Source organism: Taeniopygia guttata, chromosome 2 (genome assembly GCF_048771995.1).
Source record: "Taeniopygia guttata chromosome 2, bTaeGut7.mat, whole genome shotgun sequence".
In the NCBI taxonomy this organism is placed as follows: Eukaryota; Metazoa; Chordata; class Aves; order Passeriformes; family Estrildidae; genus Taeniopygia; species Taeniopygia guttata.
The window spans coordinates 85497433-85520779 of NC_133026.1; the positions used below are offsets into that span (position 1 = coordinate 85497433).

The 23347-nt window shown below is 38.0% G+C and overlaps 1 protein-coding gene across 13 annotated transcripts in view; it reads left to right on the forward strand.

Annotated features, from left to right (window-relative positions):
- FHOD3 (formin homology 2 domain containing 3) overlaps positions 1–23347 on the forward strand; it is a 374599-nt gene that overhangs the window by 262063 nt on the left and 89189 nt on the right. For 7 of the 13 annotated variants that reach the window (XM_032746914.3, XM_072924374.1, XM_072924376.1 and 4 more), the window contains exons 10-14: positions 1468–1700; positions 2921–3007; positions 13138–13236; positions 15596–15973; positions 19439–19564. In XM_032746914.3, the coding sequence (XP_032602805.2) occupies positions 1468–1700; positions 2921–3007; positions 13138–13236; positions 15596–15973; positions 19439–19564 (923 nt within the window). The remainder of the gene's footprint in view (positions 1–1467; positions 1701–2920; positions 3008–13137; positions 13237–15595; positions 15974–19438; positions 19565–23347) is intronic. The other 6 variants (XM_072924381.1, XM_030265760.4, XM_030265762.4 and 3 more) reach the window with 3 other exon arrangements.

Below are 23347 nucleotides of genomic sequence, written 5' to 3' on the forward strand. Positions count from 1 at the left end.
TTTAAGAGTTTACACTGGACCAGATCCTGTGCAGTTTGCAGCAATGGAGTAATGAGTGACTCCACATTTACCACCCAGATATAAAATAATCTACTTCTGAAGCAGTTATATGTAGGGGTAGGAAATCCACTTTCTTAATAATTAGTCTTCTTTCAGATTTTGGGAAGTGTTGGAGCTAGGAGGTTTGGGCTGAAGTTGTAATGTAAATGTGAATTAGTGTTCTCATATGACAAAATTAAATTACTTCATCTCTGCCTAAGTCCAGGGAAGGATTTGATAGATTTGATTCTCCATTTTCTCCATCAATTCTATTCCCATGCCACTTCACTTACTAGCAGAGTTAAGCTTTATATTCAGCAATTTTTAGGAAAAACAAGAGAATGAGAGGGCTCAATAATGTTATTTCTTTTTCTATCATCAGAAGCGTCATCGTATAATGCCATTTTAAAAATATAGTGATTAATCTTAAGAGGATGGATTGGTCTTTTGTGCATGCTGCACCTACTGAAAGACTTAATTGCAGAATTGGCAGTTGCCTTAGCTGGCTGCCAGCTTTTTCTTGATGACCAAATTAAATTTAAATATGTCTATGCAGGTTCTTCCTTTTATCTGCCAATCCTGTTTTTTTACCTGAAAAATCTGTTTTTCCTCACAGAAACAGATTTTACACCCCAAGCAGAGATATCTCACTTCTCACTTAATTTTTTTTTAAAACTTCTGGTAAGAATTACCAGAGTAAGAAGAATAATCGAAATAAGAAGATAGGCATTCTTCTGATGGCACACTTCACCATTTCTGTACCTCTGCCTATTTGAGTGGATCTCTCTCATACAATGATTATTTAGATGTTAGACTGCATTTCAGATGAGAGCCACTAGATACTATGTTGTTTCTGCCAGGGATCTCTGTCCTCATGTACCATAAGATAACAGGTAGTTCACATTAGCACATCAGCAGTTTGAAATACTTGGCGTTGCAACCATGCTTTAGTCCTCTGCTATTTCCAGCACACTCTAAATTGTACCTTCCACTTAATCACCACAAGTGTCATGTCTGAACATGAGGAAATGTTGAATCAGTCAATGCATGGAGTTTTCTCCTGTTAACGTCACTAAAACCAAATCTTCACCTAAGTATTTTGTAAGGATATAAACAGAAGGAGTTGTCCAAGACGCTCGGCTTCCTTGAAAATTCGATCCCACGTTAAAAAGAAAACAAACAGATTAGGAGATACATAAATATGTTGTTACAGGTGCTATAGTGTTGTATGTGAGGCATCAGTGTGTAATTCCATTGTTAGAGCTGCCAAACTGTGCTAATGGATAGACAGTGACTTTCAGGGATATCTGTAGAAACAGTGATACTAACTGGAGTTAATCATGTTGAGACCAGGAAATCTTTAAGCCTAGGTGTGAAGACCTGTGGTAGCTGAAGCGGCCGTGTCGGCCTTCTTCCTTTGTTTCTCAGGTGACCCTGAGGCATGAAGATGGAGATGAGAGTGCTGAGCCCCCTCCCAGCGGGCGCAAGGATCGGAGGAGGGCCAGCCTTGGTGCTGGTGAGCGCAGGGGGCTGGAGCGCCGGCGGAGCCGCAGGCACTCGGCACAGAACGTCAAGAGCACTTTATCAGCCCCCGCCAGCCCCTGCGGGCAGTCCAGCTTTGTGCTGAGCCACGGGCAGCGCGTGGAAGAGCTCAGTGAGAGGTAAGGGCAGGAGCTGAGGGATACTCCTTTCTTCTTTCATCACTTTCTGCTCATTGCACTTTATTATTATGATAGGCTTTTGTTTATCTTCCTCTTTTTATTGAAATAAAAATTATAAAAGCAAAAGTATATTCAGAGTTAAAACACCAGCACAAAAAATAAATTAATTTGTAGGTGACTTACCTCCATAGCTAAGTTCTTTGCCTCCATCCATCCTAAGTTAGTGGACCGAAACCACACAACATAGAGCATTTGGTATGAGGACTAACTCAGCCTAATTTCATCCATTGACAGATTTTATATTCACTTTGTCCACACAACAGAAGATTGTAACAAGTGCATGGTAACATTAATTCAGAACTATTTGTCCTGTGTATGTTACAGTTCATTCTTATTTTTTTTCCTCCTCTTCATTCCAGCATAAATATTTGCCTTTGAGGCTACAGCAGAGTAGTGAATTTATCTAATGTTTTATAATTAGCAAAAGAGAGGCAGTAATGGCTAGCTGAGCAGCAGTCTGCAACAGTGGAGTCAGTGGAAGATGGTGTCTTTGCCAATCCTACGATGGTTGGCTTAGGTTGTGTGTGCTTAGGTAAAAAAAGGAACTCCAGATCCTCAGCATGTCTGACTGCTGCACAAGGGGGCTGGAAGTAATTCGCCACAGTTACATGTCTGATCAGCTCTTCTCCTTTGATGTCAGTGGAGTGCAGCAAGCACTGGTGGGCCTTCAGTTATCTAATGTGTTCTACATGCCTGAAATTTTGACGAAGATGAATCAAGCTCTGAGACTGGCTGTTTGTAAAGGGAATCTGGCTGACTAGCTCAGGTGGTGATACATAAAAGTTGCAGACAGCCAAAGCTGGACATTGTCCTCTCACTGCTGAAGAAGCAGTTTGAAAAACTAAAGCGTGGTCTGTAGAAGAGCATATCTTGTATTAATTATAACTTCATTGTAGGTTTCTCTTGTTTAGCAGGGGATGTAAACTTAGAGCCTTAAAGTCCTATGTTGCATGTAAAGCAGTCCTTCTTGCAAAGAGAGCTAGTTTGACTAAAGTTTAGTGGGTTCTGGCAATATGAAAATGTAAAACTCCAGATAACTGAAACAGTAGTTGTATACCATATGCATAGCACTCTATTTTCTTTTCTTTTTTTTTTTTCTTTTGGCATTTGACAACACATTAATGCATGTTTTCCATCACCTTCTGTGGCCTGGTTTTTAGTGGGCTGACAGCTGAGAGCCCCACGGTCTTACAGGCTGATAACAAGGATGACAGTGCATTTGAGGACGAGTTTAAAGCATCTCCAGTGTGAGTACAACTGGGAGCTTCAGCTGCTCTGCATTGGATGCCTTGTGCATGACCTTGGGCACTGCTTCAGGATTTAACAGTATGACTGGGAATCTGTAGCCATGAATGTGAAGCACATATTTATGGTTATTTGAGTTATATAATTTTTTTTTTCTTAAACTGATGAATTTGGATTGGAAATGAGGAGATGCTTCTACTCTGCAGAAATTTTTCATTCCCGTACTGTTAATTAAACAGATAGAAACCATCCAGGACAACAACTTCTACCAATATGTTTTTTCACTATTATAGTATGTTTGCTAGCTTTATTTTGTAGTCTTCATTAGCTTCTGATAAATTTGTGTTTGAGCTAATTTTTAGTGGGAGTAGAATACAGGTAATGAAACCACAACAGGTTAGTTTCAGAAGCTCTTTGAAATAATTTTTTTAACCAACATAACATAATTGCAATAATCATGCTACTTTTTTAATAAAAAAAAATTATCCCATTCTGCTCCACACACTCTTTTACAGTGACATATTTTAAAGCATAATTTAAGTTTAAATACAAGAAAGAAATCTTTATCTAAGAAGTGAATTCTAATTTTGTGTTGCAGTTATCTTCTGTAGGACAATAATTAAATTCTCTTAAATTCCATTTGGAATATCCAACTTGCTCACCTGGCTCTGTAAGGAAACAGGCATTCAATTATGAATGTGTGTAACTCTGATCTTTACTTTGCATATTAGTAAAATAAAAATACTGCCTCAGCCCCTACCCCATTCTCCAGTCCTCTTGGCAGGTAAAGGCCGGGAATTATTTGTAGCTGAAAAATCAGATTTTTTTTTTTTTTTCCCATGGCACATTACAGACTACACAGTATATTCAGGACGTGGGGATGTAAGTTCTATGCTCAGTGAAATTGTTTAGGTTACCATAAAAAGAAGTTAGTCAACAGTTGGATCTTCTATAATTCTCATTTTTCTGGTAAAGTGTTTCTGGTAAACAAGCTTTTCAGATAAGCAGATTCTGTCCTTCACATTTTTAGATTCATTATCTACCCAAATCTGTAGTTGTGGTAGGAAGAGGAAAAACAGCCTTCCTGCTTTATCTTATTCCAGTAAGTCTCAACTTTCAGTGAAATAGTCCAGATGTGTGTAACAGTATCTCTATACCTGATAGTTAAATTGAGGGAAAAAAAAAAAAAAGAAAAAAAAAGGCTAAAAGAAAAAGCCTTATGGCTTCTATTCATTAATGTTTAGGCAGAAAAAAATAGTGAAGTTGAATGTGTCCTTTAAGGTTTTTACATATTTATAGAATGTGAATTAGGCTCACATGGAAAGAGGTTTTTCTGGAGTCAAATTTTCCAATTTGAGCATATGGTTTTCAATGCAAGGTATTTATTGGTTTCAAGGACTTACATAGATCTATCTTGTAGCAATCTGTATTTAAATTTTAAATTCCTGTGTTAGAATATGATGCAGGCATCACGTGATTTTGTCAAAAAGAAATGCTCATTATGATCCTATTACTTCCATTGTTAATGTTGTAGAGAGGAATCTATACAAATGGATAAAAATTACTTATTTCCTCTGTTAATTGAAAGTGACTTCTGTTCAGCCATGAAAGAACTATCTCCTGCTAATGACCTTCTGGTTCATAACTGTGGTTCCTCTTAAGAAAATAAAAAGAAATTGGCAGTAAGTTTTTACTTTTAAGTGCTGTATTTCCTAAAAAATAATTACAAAATGGATTTCAGTCTTCATTCCTTCACTACATTTTCTTTCCCAGTAGGAATTGTAACAGTACTAATGATAATCTTAGCGTGTTGTTCCTGCTGAAAACTCTAACTTTGTGTGTGGCTGCAGATGTCTTATGTCTGGTTTTACAGTGGATTAGATCCAGTGGAATTTGTTCTGATGGACACGGTTAGAGATTGAAGTCACACTCTCACACTGTACTAAATTTTATTTTGGGAAATATTCTAGGTTATTTTTGGACTTCTGTACCAAAATCAGGAGAAGGTTCAAGTTCTTTCCCATCATTCTCCTTCCCGCAATGTTCATGTTTCTTTTCTTTCTAGCTCATCAGCTGTTTTGGCAATGGCTTTGCTTTTGTTTACCACATCAAACAGGTTGTCCATAGTCATCTGCTTTGTGTCAACTGATAAGTCTTCCAAAAAGAGAGAAATTTGTGGTGCTGGTAAAACAATAAAAAAAGACAATATTGGCTAAATTCTGTTCTGTCTCACAATGCTCTATATCCAGAAAAGTTGTCTGAAGTCAATGGAGTTGGTCTGATCTATGCCAGGCTAATTGGGAACAGACATTGGGTTTCGAGCTGGGAAAAGTTGACAAATGCTAAGGGCGACCAAAAGGAAAACTTGCAGGCCTTTTTCATCCACTTGGCATTCTTTTTGCAGACTAAATGTATTGCTTTTTTTGCCTGTGCTTCAAAACAAATAAGGATCCAAATCTGCTTTGTGTTAAAATAGTTTTCATGGAGAGCAAAGCTCAGCCTGATGTGCCTGTTACTGAATAAGTAAGTAAAGAAGTTGATAACAGCTACTAACCAAGAAAGGCTGAAGGTTGATTTAAAGGTCTGTACCTACTCCAGCATACTTTAAGATGCCTGTCCTGACCAGCAGCAGGTCTGCTTTGCTAAAACTTCTTTCTCTTACTATGATGGCACAGAGCACCAATAAGCCTGGTGGAAATTTCGGTCTTGTTAACATGATGTCTAAAATGTTGTGCTGGAGGTACCTCCTAAGGTTTTCTGTCCTGGTTCAAACTGAATGCTTTCAGTCTGTGGTCTAGCATGCTGCTTCTTATGCAGTAGACTTTTAAACACATTCTTTCGTGGGTTGTGGTTTTTGGTTTTTGTTTGTTTTCTTTTTAAAGTAAAGCTAGCTTATTCCAGCCACACCATGGATAGAGTCAGGGTAAAATGCAAGAAGTGGCATGGGACTTGCACTAGATTTATGTTGTTATTGTATGCAGTGATTTCTGGCTAAATAAGCATTAAAAGGCAAATTTCTGTCTCTCTGTCTTTCAGTCTCATTCTGACTAGGTTTCAGAGAGTGAAAGCTGGCCTGTTCAGAAGTTCTCAGAGCTGTCTTCCACATGGCTTAGCTCCTCTGAGTTCTGTACATCCAATTCAGAAACAAGTGCTCCTCCCACTTTTTCAAATTAATGTTTCACCTTTTGCTGTGCATTTCCCTTTCTTCAGTACTGCGCAAAGACCATACTCATCTCTTGCCCTGGGTGTCCCATCAGAGCTGTGTCAGCCAGACCTTAGCAAACATATTCAAGTGAGCTTCTGGGAGATTTACACTGACACCTCTTAGCAGCATTTGAGTGAACAGCTCCAGCACTATGGAATTAGTTACAGGTCAAAGACTGAGGTTTAGCTAGGATTAGGTATTTTCCTCTCTTTACTAGACTCTGTTTTTTATTTCCATAGCTTTAATTTGTTTTATATTATAAAAAAATCACCAAAGAATTGCTAAGACTGTTTTTATAACACTACATATAACATTCAGCTCAAGATAACCTGGCCATTGTTAGAACTTTCTTTTCAGTATTCCTGTGTTTGCCATCTAAGAAATGAAAGAACTGATTGCCATCTTAAGAACGTACCAGAATGGAGCCTGCATTCTGCATCAGTGACCAAAGCTGGCTTTAGTAAGCTTTCTCTTAGTAGACCATGAGACTAAAAAGATATGAGGAAGACCAACTGTTCAGGTCCACCTGAGGCTTCCAGATTTTTCAATTTGAAGAAAGCTGGCCTTCAGGAGAGCTATATTGATAAAATAAAAACGACAGACAAGCAAACAGGGAATTATGTATCCATGAACTTGGCTTTTTTTAGGATCCTGTCTGGAAGCCTGTTAGGGCTCTTCCTCTGAAAGAGTAGCACAGGGAATTGCAAAGTTTCCCACACATTTCTAACCTAGCTGGACCCAGCTCCATTGCACTGTGCACCCTGGGCTCGAGGTCTTTAACACCCTTTATGGTCCTAGAAAAAAACAGGGAAATAGTTGTCTAAATAAAGGAAAGCTGTTCTGAGAAGTCGTAAGGTCCTGTTAGAAAATGCATGTTTCTGATGTTTGAGGATTGCCAAGATGCAGGCAGAGATCGTGATGCTATTTTGGTTTTACCAGAAAACAATGAATACAGCTGAGCCTCTGATGCTAAGCATTTTTTCGGCTCAGATTTGGATTCCTGACGAGAATTCTAACCCACAGCACAGACCTTAGTTTGCTTATTAGGCCCATTAACTGATTGTTCAAATTACTTCATGCAGAGCCAGGACTGCAGCGTTGTTTTTTTTATTATCATGATTTTCCATGTTTTCAGACATACCACACCGTAACTAATCTTTTCTTTTTCTCTAGCATTTACTATGGAAAAATTCTAGTTTTTGTCATGATATTTCAAGTTCTGTTGACTTTCCACAACACTATAAGAAAAGATTTGATTGTATAAGTACTTAATGGGTATAGATCAAATATACAGTGATGGATGGGGTTTATTTTATTTCATTTAGGATCTCTTAGAGTTGCTGTTTGTGTCAAATATGATGAGTGGTATATATGTATGAAACAGCAAAGTGGGGAGACTCAGCATCATCATTTGATGTAAGACTCAGGTTGTGGTATAGATTACTAAAGGTCCAGATGAAAGAAGTTAATTTCTCTTTTATTGCTGTAATAAAAAGAAACACGTTGAGATTTTTTTCCTTGATGTTTATCTCTGGTTCTTAGTTTTGGATATTTAAAACAACTGAGGCATGAACTTAGACAACGAAAACATCTCTAGGAAAAACATGCAGGCACATATCTGTGGATGTGAATCTCTTTAATACATGTACATACACATAGACATACACATATACATATGAGCTGAGCTACCTAGCTTGGGTGTGCTGTGACATTGAATGGCATATAATCAGTTATGAGGGAGATAATAACTTTTCACAGTTTGGTTGGTATGGGTGAAAATTAAAATGGGATGTAAAAAAGAAAAGGTTTTGGAAAGATTTATCAATGAAATGAAATGGCTTGGCAAGGTAGCCAAGGTAGTGTCTGTTCATAGCATCACATCATTGCTGTCAAAGACTTTATTAGTCTTTGACAGCAATACCATATGAAAATGTAACCTGCTATTTTAAGTTTGGAGCAGGAGAACACATTTCTCCTGTGCAGGTAGGATTTGAAGCATTAAGTCAAGCAGATTCAAAAGGAGAACCCTAAAAGTGTGAAATTTTCAATCTTACTCTTTGTAAGAATATCTTGGAAGCTCCCATAAGGAATGCAGTAGAGGAAGATACATAAGATACGTTAAGAAAAAAAAATTTTAAAGCCATACCATAAAAAAGGACTGCATTGATGTATAGATAGGGATTGACCCACTATTGATCCAATAAGTAATAAAAATTACAATTGATGAGTATCTTAGGTCCAGGTCCAGTTGCTGTTTCAAGTTGATAGCAGCTTTTTTTAATACTAATTAAAACATCTCTGTAGGTGTGTCCAGTTTTCTAGTGCATGTCTCTCTGAAAGGAAATGCTTTATGCTTGGTAAACATGCAGAGTCCAGTTAAAAGCAGTGCACTTTGCTGTAAAGGCAATGGTAGATTTTCCTATTTTAACTTCAGGAGGAATCAAGAAAGCGCTGAATTCTAAATAGATTACAGGTGCATGGCAAATGAAATCACAGCATGACTTAGCCTAATTATTTTACTTTGTTTTTTTTCCACTGTGTGTTTAGCTTTCATGAACTACTTGAGGAAATGCAATGCCATGAATGCATTTCTCTGGATCTGTGTGGTAGTGTCTTATGCACTGGAATGTACATGTGTTAGAGAGTTCATCTCTCCCGTGTGTTTCCAGTGTTTGTAAACATGATCCTCTGAGAACAGGAAAGATTTTTTACACATAGGATGCGGTGGGGAGGGGGAAAAAAAGACAGCAACTTGGTAGGACGCCATTTCCCTTTGAAGGGTTGGTAACAGTGGCCTTCAACTGTTAACCAATATGCTCTTCCAAGCTCTGAAAATAACATTTCTTCTCTCTTTCTGTATATGTTTCAGTATATATTGCTCCAAAAGTCTATCTGCATCATTATTCTTTTTCTTTACCTCTCTGATCTTAGAAATGTAAAAACAGCAATGCAGTTAAATGATCAGAGAGTTGTGACTCTTGAAGTCTTTGCAAAGCCTTGCCAGTATCTTAAGCAATGTTCTGGTGTCTTGCTGTGCTTTGATGTGTCCTATATAAACCAACTGCAGCAGTTAAACAACTCTGGAGGTATTTCCTAGGTATTATTTAGTTGTGAAAAGCAGTCGCTGATCATAATTTAGGGATAAAATGTAACAGGGACCTAAAGATAAAAGGCAGATATGAAGGCATAGTGAGTGCATGTACTTCTCATCATTTGATATTTCCTCACCTTTTTGTATGAATTTTTTTCTTTATTTAGGGCAGAAATACCAGGGTCATTTTCCTTTTGACCTTTGTAATTAGTCACCTTAGTCTTCCTGTATGCAGAAGGTCAAATTTTGAGGTTTTGTAAGTACATTGTTATCCATATAATTTAATGTAATTTTATCTTCACATACTTGCACCAACTGCAGTGGAATAGAAATAGGCAGTGGGGTTAATAGGTAGTTTCTTTAGTTTTATTTTTAATGGAGGAGGAAAGTGTATTGGCATATCTTTATACAGACTTACAATTGTTGAATTTTAATTATTGCCACTTTTACCTTTCATCTAAAGGACTAGTTGAATCTGTTTTGGAAGCTAGGATAGAAGAAAGGAAGAAGCAACAGAAGTGTACCAAAACATTTGTTTATTTTACATGGATTTAGGAATTTGGCTATGAATTGTGCCATCTAAGTTACAAAAGTGGAATTGAACTCATTAATTGAAGAAAATTGCCAAGCAATGGCAAGAGAAAATAAAATTACATCGACGGTGACTTATATCTTTCCTTGATGGAACATTTTTCAGTTTCTCTTTGTTCACTTGGAATTCAGGGATGCAGCTGTGCACGAGGTAAAACAGGTCAGAGGTTTGCAGGAGACAGAGTGGAAAACAACCTTGAAAGGAAAATTTGTGAAATCAGCTGTATTATGCAATTTAAAATAATATTGTGGAATGGGTAATGGAGGTCTTATTTCACTGAATGTGGCTTGAATCATAGAATGGTTGGTGTTGGAATGGACCTAAAGATCATCTACTATATCTCATGAGTTAACTTCTGTGTGGTTTGAATGTGCTGACCAAAACCTTGGTAGCCTAATTGTGGCAAGATGATAATTTTTTCCATTGTTCTATATTCTGGTTCATTACTGGTTAAATTCATCCTGAATTAAAATTATTTCAAGCACATCTTACCTTTTCAAAATTTCCTTTGATACTGAGCAAAGCAGAATGTGTCTGTGCAGATGCTTATTTTGTTGGTGTGGGTTTTTGTTTGGTTTGGTTGGGGTTGTTTGTTTGTTGGGGCATTTTTTGCTCCTTCAGCACAGCCTTTGATTTTCTTTCTAGCTCTACCTTTGGGACTTTTTGGAGGAGAGTAGTGAGAAACTTGTGTTTCTGGGCTACGAGCAAGAAAGAAATCCTAAGTTCTTTCAAGCTGCCTTCATCAAAACTCTGCAAAGAGATTGAGGAGACCCTGTAGAAGAAAGAGGATACGCAAAACCTTGTACACATTGCTCAGCTCCAGGGTCCAGTGGGATAGAGAACAAGTTTTGGTGCTTTGAGTTCTTGTGGACTAAGAGCCATTGTCTTCAAAGTGCTCTTTTAAAATCATCCAGCTGTGACTAGGTTAGGTGTGTGTGAGGTGCAAGGCCTGGCATCTCAAGGACTCTGCCCCAGCCTTCAGCTAAACTTGTAGAAGACTCCCTTTCTTATAATTTCTTTTCATCAGTCTGAATTTATTAGTGCTTTTATTTTTGCCGCTTGCTTTGGTTAAAAGAAGAGCACACATCCTTCCTGCCTGTGAGCTTACCCCTCTACTCTGATCTGTATTTGAGCCCCCTTCTGGGGATACTCAAGAACTCTGAAACTTTTGAGTTTGGTTCTAAAAGAGTGTTGAGCATCTCCCGTATGCAATCACTTATTTCCTTTGTGCAAGTTTCCCTTGACCACATTGGCTTTCCCAGATGGGAGAGTGTGCCTGCCTCTGTGCACACCAATCATTTCTGCTGCCAAGTCATACAGAGCCAGATCCTTCCCCTGGCTTTTCCAACCACTTGCCATGTAGTTGCTGCCATCCTACACTTAATATTAGCAAAAGAAAAGATCTTTCCAATCAAAGTTTCTTCTAAGATTTTGACCTAGAACTCAAGGACCCTTGAGGAAGGAGTCATTGGCCTGACAGAAGAATGATCATTCTGGAATCTCTTACTTTTTTTTTTTCAGATCCTTTCTCTGTGCTGTGTAAACTCCTGTTGTTTTAGCCATGCCTTCATAGGGTGGAATAAATTCTCGAAGAACTCTTTCAAATTTATGAGATCCACTATATCAGATGAGTATTTCACTAATGATTTGTGGCATTTTGAGGCAGTTGAGGAGAGGAGAAATTTTGACATCACTGATGTGGAATCCTGGTGGGAGCTTTAAACAGCAAAAATGGGGACACTCTTGTTCATATAAGAATAGCTGTGTTGCCAGCATTATAGGATGCGTTGTGCTCTAAGGAGAGAACCATGATCCCACAGAGCTTCATGAGTTATTTCCCAAATCTGAGTCCTGGAGCTTGAGTTAGTAAGAAGGGATTATAGGAATGCTCTCTGTTTCAACCATTTCTTTTATTTTTTTCCAGTAAATGAGTAAATGTGTGAAAATTGAGAGATGTCTGTGTAACGAAAGTATATATTTGTGAGCAGGACAGGGAGATGATGAGATGACAACTAAGATGGTTACTAAGCCACCTTAGGAATGGTTGAAAGTATTTACTCTGTAAAATGTTTGCCAGAGTATTGGAAAAGTTCCAGGCGCTGCCATTTGCTTGGTTATTCTGTAACTAACTCCATATAAATGCAACAAATTTTGGATTGACCCTTTGCATTGCCCTCAATAAGTTCATGTTCTCACGCTGTAAATATTCAGTATTCTTATAACATAAAAGCTAATTCTAAATGGAAAAAAATCATAAAGCATCCATTCAGAATCAGAGGAAAGAACAAGCTTTCAGGAAAATGCAAGAATATGAGTGTCTTACAAACTTCATTACTGATTGTATATTTTTTCTTTTTGCATGGAGCACAGCCTAATGGTACATCATTAAATCAAGTGGAGAACTGTATCAATTGCAAATGCATCTTCCATGAGTCTGTTGGTTTGGGAAGGTGAAAAGCATAGATACAAGAGACGGGAGGCAGATTGTAGCTTTTTCATTATGTTTAATATAGATTTCTTATTTTACTTTTGTGGCTTGTAGGTTGTGGAGGCTTTATGCATGACTTACACTTCTCTGCTGCCAAAATTGCTGCTGAACTGAAGCCTGCTTTGACCATAGTAATGACTCTTCTGAAATAATTCATGTACTGGCATCTGATAACTTAAATATTGCTATTTGCTAATAGTCCTGAACTGATTTGGTCTCTGTTATTTCAAACTCAATGGTTCACCCTGTTCTGTTTTCCAGTTGAGCTATTGGTTACTTAGCAGGAATGTTTTATTTGGGCTAATTTAGGAAACATGATGTCCAGTGCCAGCTGTCCCATGCCAGCACAATGTGTACTGTCCTTTAGGCCAAAAAGGCACAACTTAATGACTAATGAATTGAACATTGCTATTATCACAAATGCTTTTCATTAATGCCCCTGCAGGTAGGGCAGCTGCAAATGGAAAGTAAAGCTCATGAAAAATCAATAGCAGCTTTGGATCTTAAAATAATAGTAAAAAATGTAAACAGGGGAGAGGATAGCAGTTTTATATCAGTAGCTACCCTTGTGCAAACACATACTTAGCAGGAAGTTTTAAGTGGCTAACATAAGAGGCTCATAACTCCCTCTTCATCAGTCTCTTCCTTCCATTTCTAACTTCATTGCATTTCTTTTCCTGGGGACTCACGTTGTTTTCTCTTCCACCTTCTTTCTTTCCATCCTACTGCATGACTCTTTCCTTGGTCTGACCTCAGAGAGGACGAGTATGAAGAGGAGGAAGAAGAACAGCCAGTCACAGAGCCCAATACTGAGGATGAGGGGGAGGAAGAGGCCAATAGGCAGGTCAAAGCCAGGTACCAGGATTTAGCACTGTCCCTCTGCCTTTTCTTCAGGCTCTGGCATGAACTCACCAGCACAGTGTGCAGTGGCATCCACCTTTTCACTCACATTCCTTGATCACCTGTTAAAACCACCCCCCTAGGAAATATTTTTGCATTTAAAAGCTTTGGGGAGGGGGCTGGGGGGTGGCAGTGCTAATGGAAGAACTCATTTATAAAGGTTCAGTGCACTATGAACTGTCTGCACTTACCTTTAGATAATGCTCACAAATCCTAAAAGCTATAGTGAAAAGCATAACTTTAAGCATGGTTTGGTTTAACTTCTTAGGTAAGGCAATGATGAAACACTACAGTGCTTCGTTGAAGATGTTGCTTGGTTTCTTAGGTTTTCATTCCTAGCTTCATGCTACTACCTTATTAGGAATATCTGTTGCTATGCAGTAATTTGACATTTTTTGAATGCTGCCTTGGATTCCATATAAATTTGTTCATGTTTTTATAGCAAAGAACTACTTTGAGGCAAAACTGATATACATGTATATATAATATATATATATATACATATGTATATATAAAATTTTATAAATGCCTACCCATCTGTATATATACATATAAAAGCAAATCACCAAGCAATATTCTTCATCACTTATCAATACTCTTGTTTAAAAATTTTCCACTTATTTATGAGATATACATATGTGTTTGGCATTTGGTAACTTGATCCTAATAAACTGAAAGCAAATACATTCTTTGTTCTGGACAGCCATTTGATTTAGCCTAAATTATTTGGCTTTGCAATTCAGCAAATGAGATTGGATTTTTTTTTGGTTTTTTACATAAACCACATTCATGCAGACACTGTACAGCACAGAAGGAAGAAAGGAAACTGTTTAATCTGTGAGTTCCAAAGAAAATACTGCACTTTTGTTATTACTATCTTCCAGTCTGCAAATCTTGCCAATGGCTGCCTGAAATTTCAAAATTAATGATAATTTCCTCAAATCTGATTCTTAAAAGTCAAAGCTAAGACAGAAGTTACTGGTAAATCTCATGAGTATACTAAAATACTGCTTAAAAAAGTGAGGAAGAGCCTCATTAAGAAATGTGAAGAGCATAATATGGTTTTAGGTCATTGGTCTTTTTAAGATAATTATCTCTTTAAGATAATTGGGTGATATTCCCATGACCTTCCTAAGTACCTTCTTTCACTGTCTCTGTAGCATAAAAAAAATTATCTGTAACCTGGCTATTTATGTTAGATGCTGTCAAGTAGGACTGGCCTGACTTCAGTGTCTCCTGTCAAGCCCAGCAGGTGTGATAGATGAAGCTTCCTGATTTTCCATTGTGAAAAATTACCTGGTATACACCTGATGATAAACTGCATAAGATCCCAACATATCTACCATAAATTGTGGTTTTGTTGCCTATGCTATACCAAGCCTGTAGTCCTCAGATAAGGACTGTGCCTTCCTTGCTGGTTGGGGAATTGCAGAAGTGGTCTTGGGAGAACAAAACCAACCATGTCAAGTGATCCAGGCCAAAGCCCATGCACAGTGTTTATGCTGAAGTTCCTAGTGAAAACAGACACCCTGAAGTGTAGATCCCATGGCTTTTCACCTGCTTTGTGCCTTCTGTCTCTCACCAACATCTGCCTTCAGTAGAGCAAAGCAGATGTGTTTTCTATTTTCTTTGATACAAACTCTGCAAGTCTCTATGAAAAGCCAGCATGGAATGCTGACACTCAGAGAAATTAGAAATTAGTGCCTTCATACCTAGAAAAATATCCAGTAAGGTGTTACTTTTGAGATCATTCTAAACTTGAATTTTGACAGAACAGTGCTGACTATTTTTTTTTTTATTTCAATTGCTGTGTGAACATTTTTAGTAAAAAGATCAGATTCCCAGGGAGTGTGATAGTCAGATACCTGGACTTGGAGAAGCAGTCCTGCAGACTGTATCTTGAAGCATCTGTGCTGGATGGAGTATTTTCCAGTGTGCTCAGTCTGCTTTCTACTTCTCTGACAATGTTTACAAGCTAACTTGAAATATATGAAAATTGTTTTGAAATTTGTCTGAAAAAGTGTGAAAAAGCTCACAAGAATTGGTTCTGAAGCCAATACATTAAATCCCCTCTTTTCCTTTGGAATGAGTTGCTTCTTTTCCCCAGTATTTCCAACCCTAAGAAGAATCTCACTGGGATACAAAGATGTGAGTTCTCTTTAGTAAAAAAGATTGAATGGTTGTCTAAATTTTGGAAGTTTTTGTTTGTCTTACTCTTCTTCATTTTTTTTCCCTGCAAGTGACACTATCTGTGATCTCCCTTCACCCCATTTTTTTCTCCACTTCCTTTTCTAATGATTTTTTCCTCCTGCAGTGAGGTTCCAGATGTGCATGAGGCTGTGAAGGAAAGCTTTTCACAGTGTTCTGACTCTTCAGCTGTCTCCAGTGCCATTTCTCCAGCTGAGAGGCTTCTCACCATCTCTAGAGCAAAGAGCTTTTCTAGCAACTCCTCTTCTGTGCCTGACTCATGTGTCTCTCATCACAATTCTGTCCTTTCATCACCATCTTCACCTGCAACAGCATTGCTGAGCTCTCCCCAAAATTCCTCAGCACCCATTACTCCAAAGGCATCTCCAACAGTGGAGAAATTACCTTATGTACCACACACTCCTTTTCACCTCTTCTCCTATGACTTTGAAGACTGTCCAGCGTCTGTGAAAGAAAAGGAAGCAGAAATGATGAGGGAAAACAGGTAGATTTTATATAGCTAACAATAATTTTTAGATAAATGAATAAAACCTTTCAAGAATTTTACAGTGCTAATAATGCTAGTCTATGTGTTGTATTATTTAAAAAACATACTATACTAATTTTAGCCCTGTAAGTCTGTATTTTGATTTGATATTACTCTTCTTTCAGGTCTGTAGTTAATAAATATCCTGGCCTCCTCTATAGAGCAGTGGATAAATAACCCATGATTTGGGAGATCAGGAAAGGAGCACCATTTTGCTCTCATTTACAACAATGTAATTTTCAGACATGTTTTAATGAAAATTAATGGAGCTCTTCTGCTATAAAATCAGGAGAGGTCAGATCACTACTCAAAATTCAGAGATGAAGTCCTGGCTTCAAAGGCTGAGCTGCCAAATCCTGAATTTGTTGTTTGCTTACAATGCTTGTCCATCTCATGTGCAATTTCAGCTCATGCTTGTAATAAGAGATCTATAAAGATAACATAGCACTCAGAATAGACAGTTGTATCTCCACAGCATCTGTTGAATTTACTTGTTCCTCATGCATTTATCTTACTTTTTAACTTTAATTTCCCCATCCCACCCCTCTAAAATAAAACAAATATTGTTTTGTATCATCTGTTTTTAAGTAAAAGAAAGTGACAGTAAGTAGCACTAAAAATAATGACAGAGAATCAGCTTGAAAATAGGTTGATCATTTTTTGCTGTCTCTTATGGTTCTCAGTGTTATTTGAATTAGGTGCTGAAAATGTACATTTATATTGCATGCATATTTATTTCTTCCTCTCTCCAGCAGTCCTTCTGAGTTTCTGCATGTGAACAAATGTTTTGATTCCTTTGATCCTTTTAATTTTTTATTTTTCTCTCCTAATAGGTGGGTGTGTTTTGTCCCTTTTTCATTTTTCTGAAAAGCCTGTAAATCCAAATAGTTGTTGACAAGTGACTTAGTTCACATATTTTTCCTTTACCTGCAACTTGAACACTGGAATTCCTCCAAATTTACTTTTTTTTTTTTTTTGATAGGTTCATTTTTCCCTTAGACCTCTCACACTCATTTATTGGTCTTCCATTGTTGCTGCTGTTATACTTTAGAGAGTAGATTTCTAAATACCTCCTGTTCCTGCAATATTTAGTATATCTGCAGTGATTTTTTTAAATTTTTTTGTCCTCTGACCATCTTTTCTGCTTCCATTTAGTACAGAGGTTCAGGGGTGGGGATTCTTCTGGGGTTTTTTTTTGGAGGAAAAGGAGGGCAAAGCCTGCACAATTTATTCAGTAATATGGCTATAAAAGAGGAAAATGTCTCGAGGGTGAATGCTGCTGGAGAAGCCTACTGCATCTACACTGGTACATGAGACAAGAAGGGAAAATAGAAGCAATAACCAGTACCAGAGGAAGGTTAGAAAAATAAACTTTGGGTATAGCACACAGACTTACCCTGGTGTTCTGGTCTTGCCTTGTTCCTATTCCAGCAACTCAGTGTTTCTCAAAATTTGGTGGGACGTTGTGTCCAGACCTGTCCCTCTGAATTTAATTTTTTAATTGTGTAAGTCTGACTCCATAGGCGGTGCATTCCCTCCATGTTCACGAGAGTTATCTTTGGACTAATTAAAAACCCTTGGTCTGGAAAAGGGCTCTACTCTCTGTCAGCTTTTTCATGGGGCAGAAGAGAAGAAAAGCACATATAATGGTTGATAAGAAGGTCTCCTTGCAGTTGGTGGAAATGGAAATGGAGGTCTCTGTGTCAGGAACACACCAAATGAGCTCTGAGTTCTTAACAGGACAGAGGAGTTTTCTCATGGCTCACTCAGTACAGGCACAGTCAGAACATTTCCTGGGCTGAGCCTGTCGGAGAGAAGACCCAAGCTGGGTTTGTGCTACCAGGGAAGCTCCACACTGTCCAGTTACACAGCCTCCAGTGGGCCACTGTCTCCACTTTCTAGTTAGTTTTCTTCTAGGGCAAGAAGGCCCAGACAGCAATTATTTCCTGCAAAATTCCCTTTGTGGCTCAGAAACATGCATGTTAGAATTTTTTTTCCAAAACTATTTCCCTGTTGCTAGTCAGTGTAGTGTCTCAAAAACAAATGAGGGATTGGGGGGTGTTTTCTAAAGCATTAACCTGAAATTGCTGTTCAAGAGGACATGTTCTCTAAAGTGCAATCCCTTCCATTGTAAGAACACCTAGCTGAAATCTACTCTAATTTTAACGTGGACCTTGGCAGGCAGCAATGCTGTTGAACCCTAAGGAAAAACGTGAAACTTTGAATTAAATTTTGCATGGCTAGATGAGTATGCTAAATGGAGCTGAAGGAAACCAACCAGTATTTTCAAATAAAATTGCTGAGTGAAATTACTGAGTGCTGATGTGTGTGAGGGAAGAAGCAGCAGAGAAAAGATACGGTGCAGGAGGATATATTCTATCCTATGAATTATAATAAAGAAAACGATGTTGCTCTATTACCTGAAATGAATTTTGTCATTTGGATGAGTTGACCTTGCAGAGTACTGATCTTCAGAGCACCATATGCTTTCCATGTGGGGAAATGGCACTGTCTGTGAACAGTGTTAAAGAGAGAAATATTAATATTTTCCCAAATCAAGAATCTTTTTTTGACATGCTATTTAAGTACAATGGTTAAAAGGCACAGCAAAGCAACAGAACTGCCTTTTCTATTCAGTACAGGAATCAGGATGAAAACATTGATAGAAGGGACTCTGGGGAGGTGGCCATTCCAGAAGTCCTGGAAACAATTTCTCTTTGATCAGCAAGCTCACATTGAAGTGAAGCGAGTTTATGGGGTTTTTAATGGAGAGAAGGGCTGATAGAAACTTCTAAAGCCATGCTTCCAGAGACATGTCTTTTTAACCATGGTGATGATTTTTTACAGGCATTGTAAGAAATGGCACATAAGCTATTACTTATGTTGGGAGAGGGGAAAGAAAATACTGCTGGCTTTAATTGAAAAGAATGTGGTGCTTTTCAGTTTAAAATGCAAGCATTTGCAAGTCATGGATGCCCATGTTCAGATCATGTCTCAGGAGTGCTGCTGTTTTCCTTAATTTTAGTAGATATGGATACTGCTGTCTTGGGCTGGTTTGATCCCTTTTCTAATGGCTGGATACCAGCTCCCAAAACAGCTAATAATTCTGAGTAACTGAGCAGTAATTCAAGTATTCCTGTTCTGAGTTGTTACTTGGGAGAAGCATTCAAATATCTCATTATTTTCCTTACCAATAGCTCACTGATTCATCATGTATGTTCATGCCATGGTTGATATTAAAAGTAGATGATTGGTTGCATATTTGGAAATAGAGAAACATTTTCAGAAGGTGAATGTTTGAAAAATTCTGGGGTATGGGATCACTACCACCCTGTAAACAAGAGGATTTACTGTTGCATGCCTGTTTGCTGACAGATTTTTTCTGTCTCTCCCTTTCTCCTTCTTTTCTTCCCATTTCTTCAGATACAATAGTTATGGCAGCAGCTCTTACTCTTCTCCACGACCTTATGCTGGTGTGAGTGCCCCTACAACACCCACTACTCGTTATGGGACAACTCTGTTACCGCCTCAGGAGACCAAATCTGACAGGTTTGTAAATTAATCAGTGTTTTGGCAACTGTTCCTTTGCATACAGAATGAAGGAGATAAATGTAAGCTGTTCTGAATGAGTACTGGAAATGCTTCTAGCCAGACTTTTTCTAACATTGGGGAAAAAAATGAAAAAAAAATCTAAACGTGTTAATTTCCCACTCATTCTCAAGCATTTCTGTCTTACTTGGTGTTAAAGGTTGGATGTATTTCCATCCCACTTCTATTTCTTCCACTTAATGGATAAAGCAGAATTGCTTTACACATAAGCTGTTCTAAGTATTAAAAGGTGAATTCAAAATTTCTTTCTTTCCATTTTTAAAAATAAAATCAGATCTATTTTCACTTCTATCCTCTTAAATCAACTGCAAAATCTTGGAAATGTGCTTAGCTCAGAATTTCCTAGGCCATAATTTTGTCCTTTCTTGAAAATACATGATACATCACATTGTATTTCATTAAAAGCAAAATATTTATTGCTGTACCTAAAGCAAACTCCTAATAACAAACCAGTTATCAGCTTGCTTTAAGCAAAAAAATTTAAAGGGGAAAAAAACCCAACCCAGAAAAAAAAATTTGAACAATCAAAATACTCTTTTAAATTATGTAAGGTACTAGGGGAAGAACAAAGGTAGGAAAATGTTATAGATACTTGAAAGAATTTCTTGACAAGAAGTTTGGACCACCATAAATTAACCATCTGTTACCACCTGAGAGTAAATTACAGCTTCAAAGGATATCATGCTGATTTTAAGGAAAAGTAAAAATGTTAATTAATTTAATTCAATAATATGATACAATAATTTAAATAATATCCAAGTAGGCCAGATGGAGTTTGGATTTTTGTTTCCAAATTGGCTTCTAATTCATAAAAACTGTATCTTCCAGTTTTCTGAACTTAAGATTTTTTACAGAACCCTTTTTCTGTATTCTAGTTAATTTTTGTTAATGACTCTTTGGCATATTTCTGTATATGTATGTGTGTTTGTGTGTGTATGTGTATATATGTTGAACCTTCCTAATGCCTCACATCTTTTCCAGACTGCTACTCAGAATGGTTCAAGTTAGGTTCTTCCAGCATACATGTATTTGTAGCCATGAGGTATTGATTTAATACTTTTTATTGAGTGAGTAATTAGATTAAGTTGCTCTTTGGAGAAAGGCATTGTTTTTCATTTACTCATCTTCCTGGAGTACCTTGCCTTGATTTGTCTTTCCTGATCTCAATTAAATTATTGCCAAGTGCAACCACAATAAAAAAAACTCTACACCAGCATATTCATGCCCCCCTTTACCTCAGCAAAATTGATGCAAGATAAGCAAGAGTTAAAAGTATTCCACTGCTTTGGAAGCTTATGGTTTTCAAGCCCCTACTCTTGTGAGCTTCTGATTGCTACTGCGGCAAAGAAACCCCAAAGTGGTCAAATGCCGAGATGGCTAAAGATGGTTGGGCTTGTCTTGCAAGAGGCTGATGGCGCTGGCCCTGCTCCAGTGAGGAAAGCCAGCTTTCATTTCAGCATCTGCATAAGTGCCTTGCTGGTTTGGAGCCAAAACGCCTTGGCCCCACAGGATGAAGCTGTAAAATTTGCAGATTCATGGAGAATCAGGCCAGAGGGGAGCTCTGCAATCATCTGTTGTGACCTATAATGGGTCTCACAGAAGCTAAGTGAAAGACCCCTGTACTCTCACATGTTTTCAAGTGGCAGCACATAATTTCTCCTGACAATATTCCAATATTTATTATCACTGCTAGGAAAATATTTTATATTTTAAAGCCAGTTTTTCTAGCAGCATCTTCCAGCCAACACACCTTATCTTCCTTTTTCCTCTGAAACTGTAAAGTGCTCTACTTTCAACCATCAGATCTCTCTTAAATGTTGTAAGTGACTGAACACAGTGCTCAGTGTCGTATCTCTGTCTTTCCTGCAGGTTATGTTTGCTACTTTCCACCTCACATGACAAAAATCTCTGTACTCCTGTTTATGGTAGTTCATGAACTCGCCAGGGTTTCTTCATTTTTACATTTGAGTGATGTTACAGCCTGATGCTTCCTGTATATGAGTCTCTGAGAAGTGTGAAACTGAGAAATATGTACACCACAGCTGCATGTTGTTTGCAGAATAGATACAGTTATTTCTTTAAAGATAATTAAGTTTACCACTTCAGATGTCATTTTGCATTCTCTTGTTCTTTTTAAGAGTGTTGCCACTGCAAATATATACTTCTGCAAGCTCTAAAGAACTGACTGCTTTGAAGAAGGGCAGAAGCCTTCCTTAATTTCATTGTCCTGAAAGATATGCACTGAAGAAATGTCCATGTAGAGACTGACAGATGGAATTTGCTTATTGAAGAATAGGCCATGTAGTGTATGACACAATACTTGGCACTAATTAGTAAATGGAAAGTATTGTGGAGGTTTTCAGAGTTTCCTATGAATGGTGTTTGCCTCTGATTATGTAAACAGTATTTCCTACCTCCTGATGGTAAAAAATTTACATGGATTCAAACACCCAAAAAAAAGTTAAAAGATGGGAGTGGGGGTGAGAGGAAGACATTTGATAAGAAACAGATGCGTATCTATGGTTAGCTCTAAGGTGTGTTTTCTGGTTTCAGCTTATGCTACAGTTATGCAAAGCCTTCACAGAAAGATTCCTGTCTTTTATCATGCTGGGAAGAGCTTCAGATGCAGGTCCTGGTACCGTTTATCTGACCTTCAAGAATGAGGAGGAAGGAAGAAGCAGCGTTTAGAGCAGTGCCCAGCACAGTGATTCATGTTCCATTCAGTTGCTATGACAGGCCTTTCAAACCCTTGGCTTTATATTGCTTATGAAAACAAGAGCTACAATTTAGGTGGAAAGAAGCAGTGTGGTTGACATTTTGACATTCATACTTGACAGTCTTCGGCTGTAAGAGCAGTATAAGTCAGTGCAAAAGTAGCCGGATTTTGTTCTTTGAAATCCACATAATCTATGTATTTCTGATTGTACAGCAGAAGAAAAGGCTTACTTTACTGTTTCTAAATACAGCTGCCGCCTTTTGGCAACTTCTTGCAATGCTGTTGTTGTCTCTCATTTCTCTGGCTCCCCTGTGGAGAGCCATGTTTGTGAAGTGCGTATTACAGCCATGGGAATCCTGCTGAAAAGAGGGCAAATGGCAGCACACTTTCTGTTCAGCCCTTCACTGGGAGAGGAGTGCGTCAGTTCTCTTGTATCTCTCTGCTTGTGAAAGTCACTCCTAAAGCATAAGTATAACCCAGTCTGCCTGTTTTCTAATGCCAAAGAGTGCTTTGCTTCATAAATACGCTGCTCCCACTCTTCACAACTTAAATCACCAATTACCTCTTTCTCCCCAGTTAATAAAAAAAAAAATTAAAATCACTCTCATAACCTCATAAATTTTAATAACAAAGGGGAAGAACAGTGCATGACTGAAACACATAGGGGGAAAAGAATTTTTCTGTCCCTCCAAGTTGCCCCCTTGCCCTGGGGGTAGAGGTGTTGTAGGACTAGTCTGTATTTCCATACCTTATGCTCACACCTAGGATATTTCTGTCTAGCCAGAAATAGAATGTCATACTCAGAATCTAAGACAGTCACTCAGATTGAAACTGCAGCCTGGAGTCTGCCACAGGACACCAAACTTATTACTTGCAAAGCTTCACACCCCCTCATAGTGTCCATTTAGTGGTGAAATGTTTGCATTGTTGATCATGGCTGTCCTTATCATATAATGAAGGAGTGTAACTTCTAAGGCAAGAGCTCCTAAGTTCAGCACCAGCTGAAG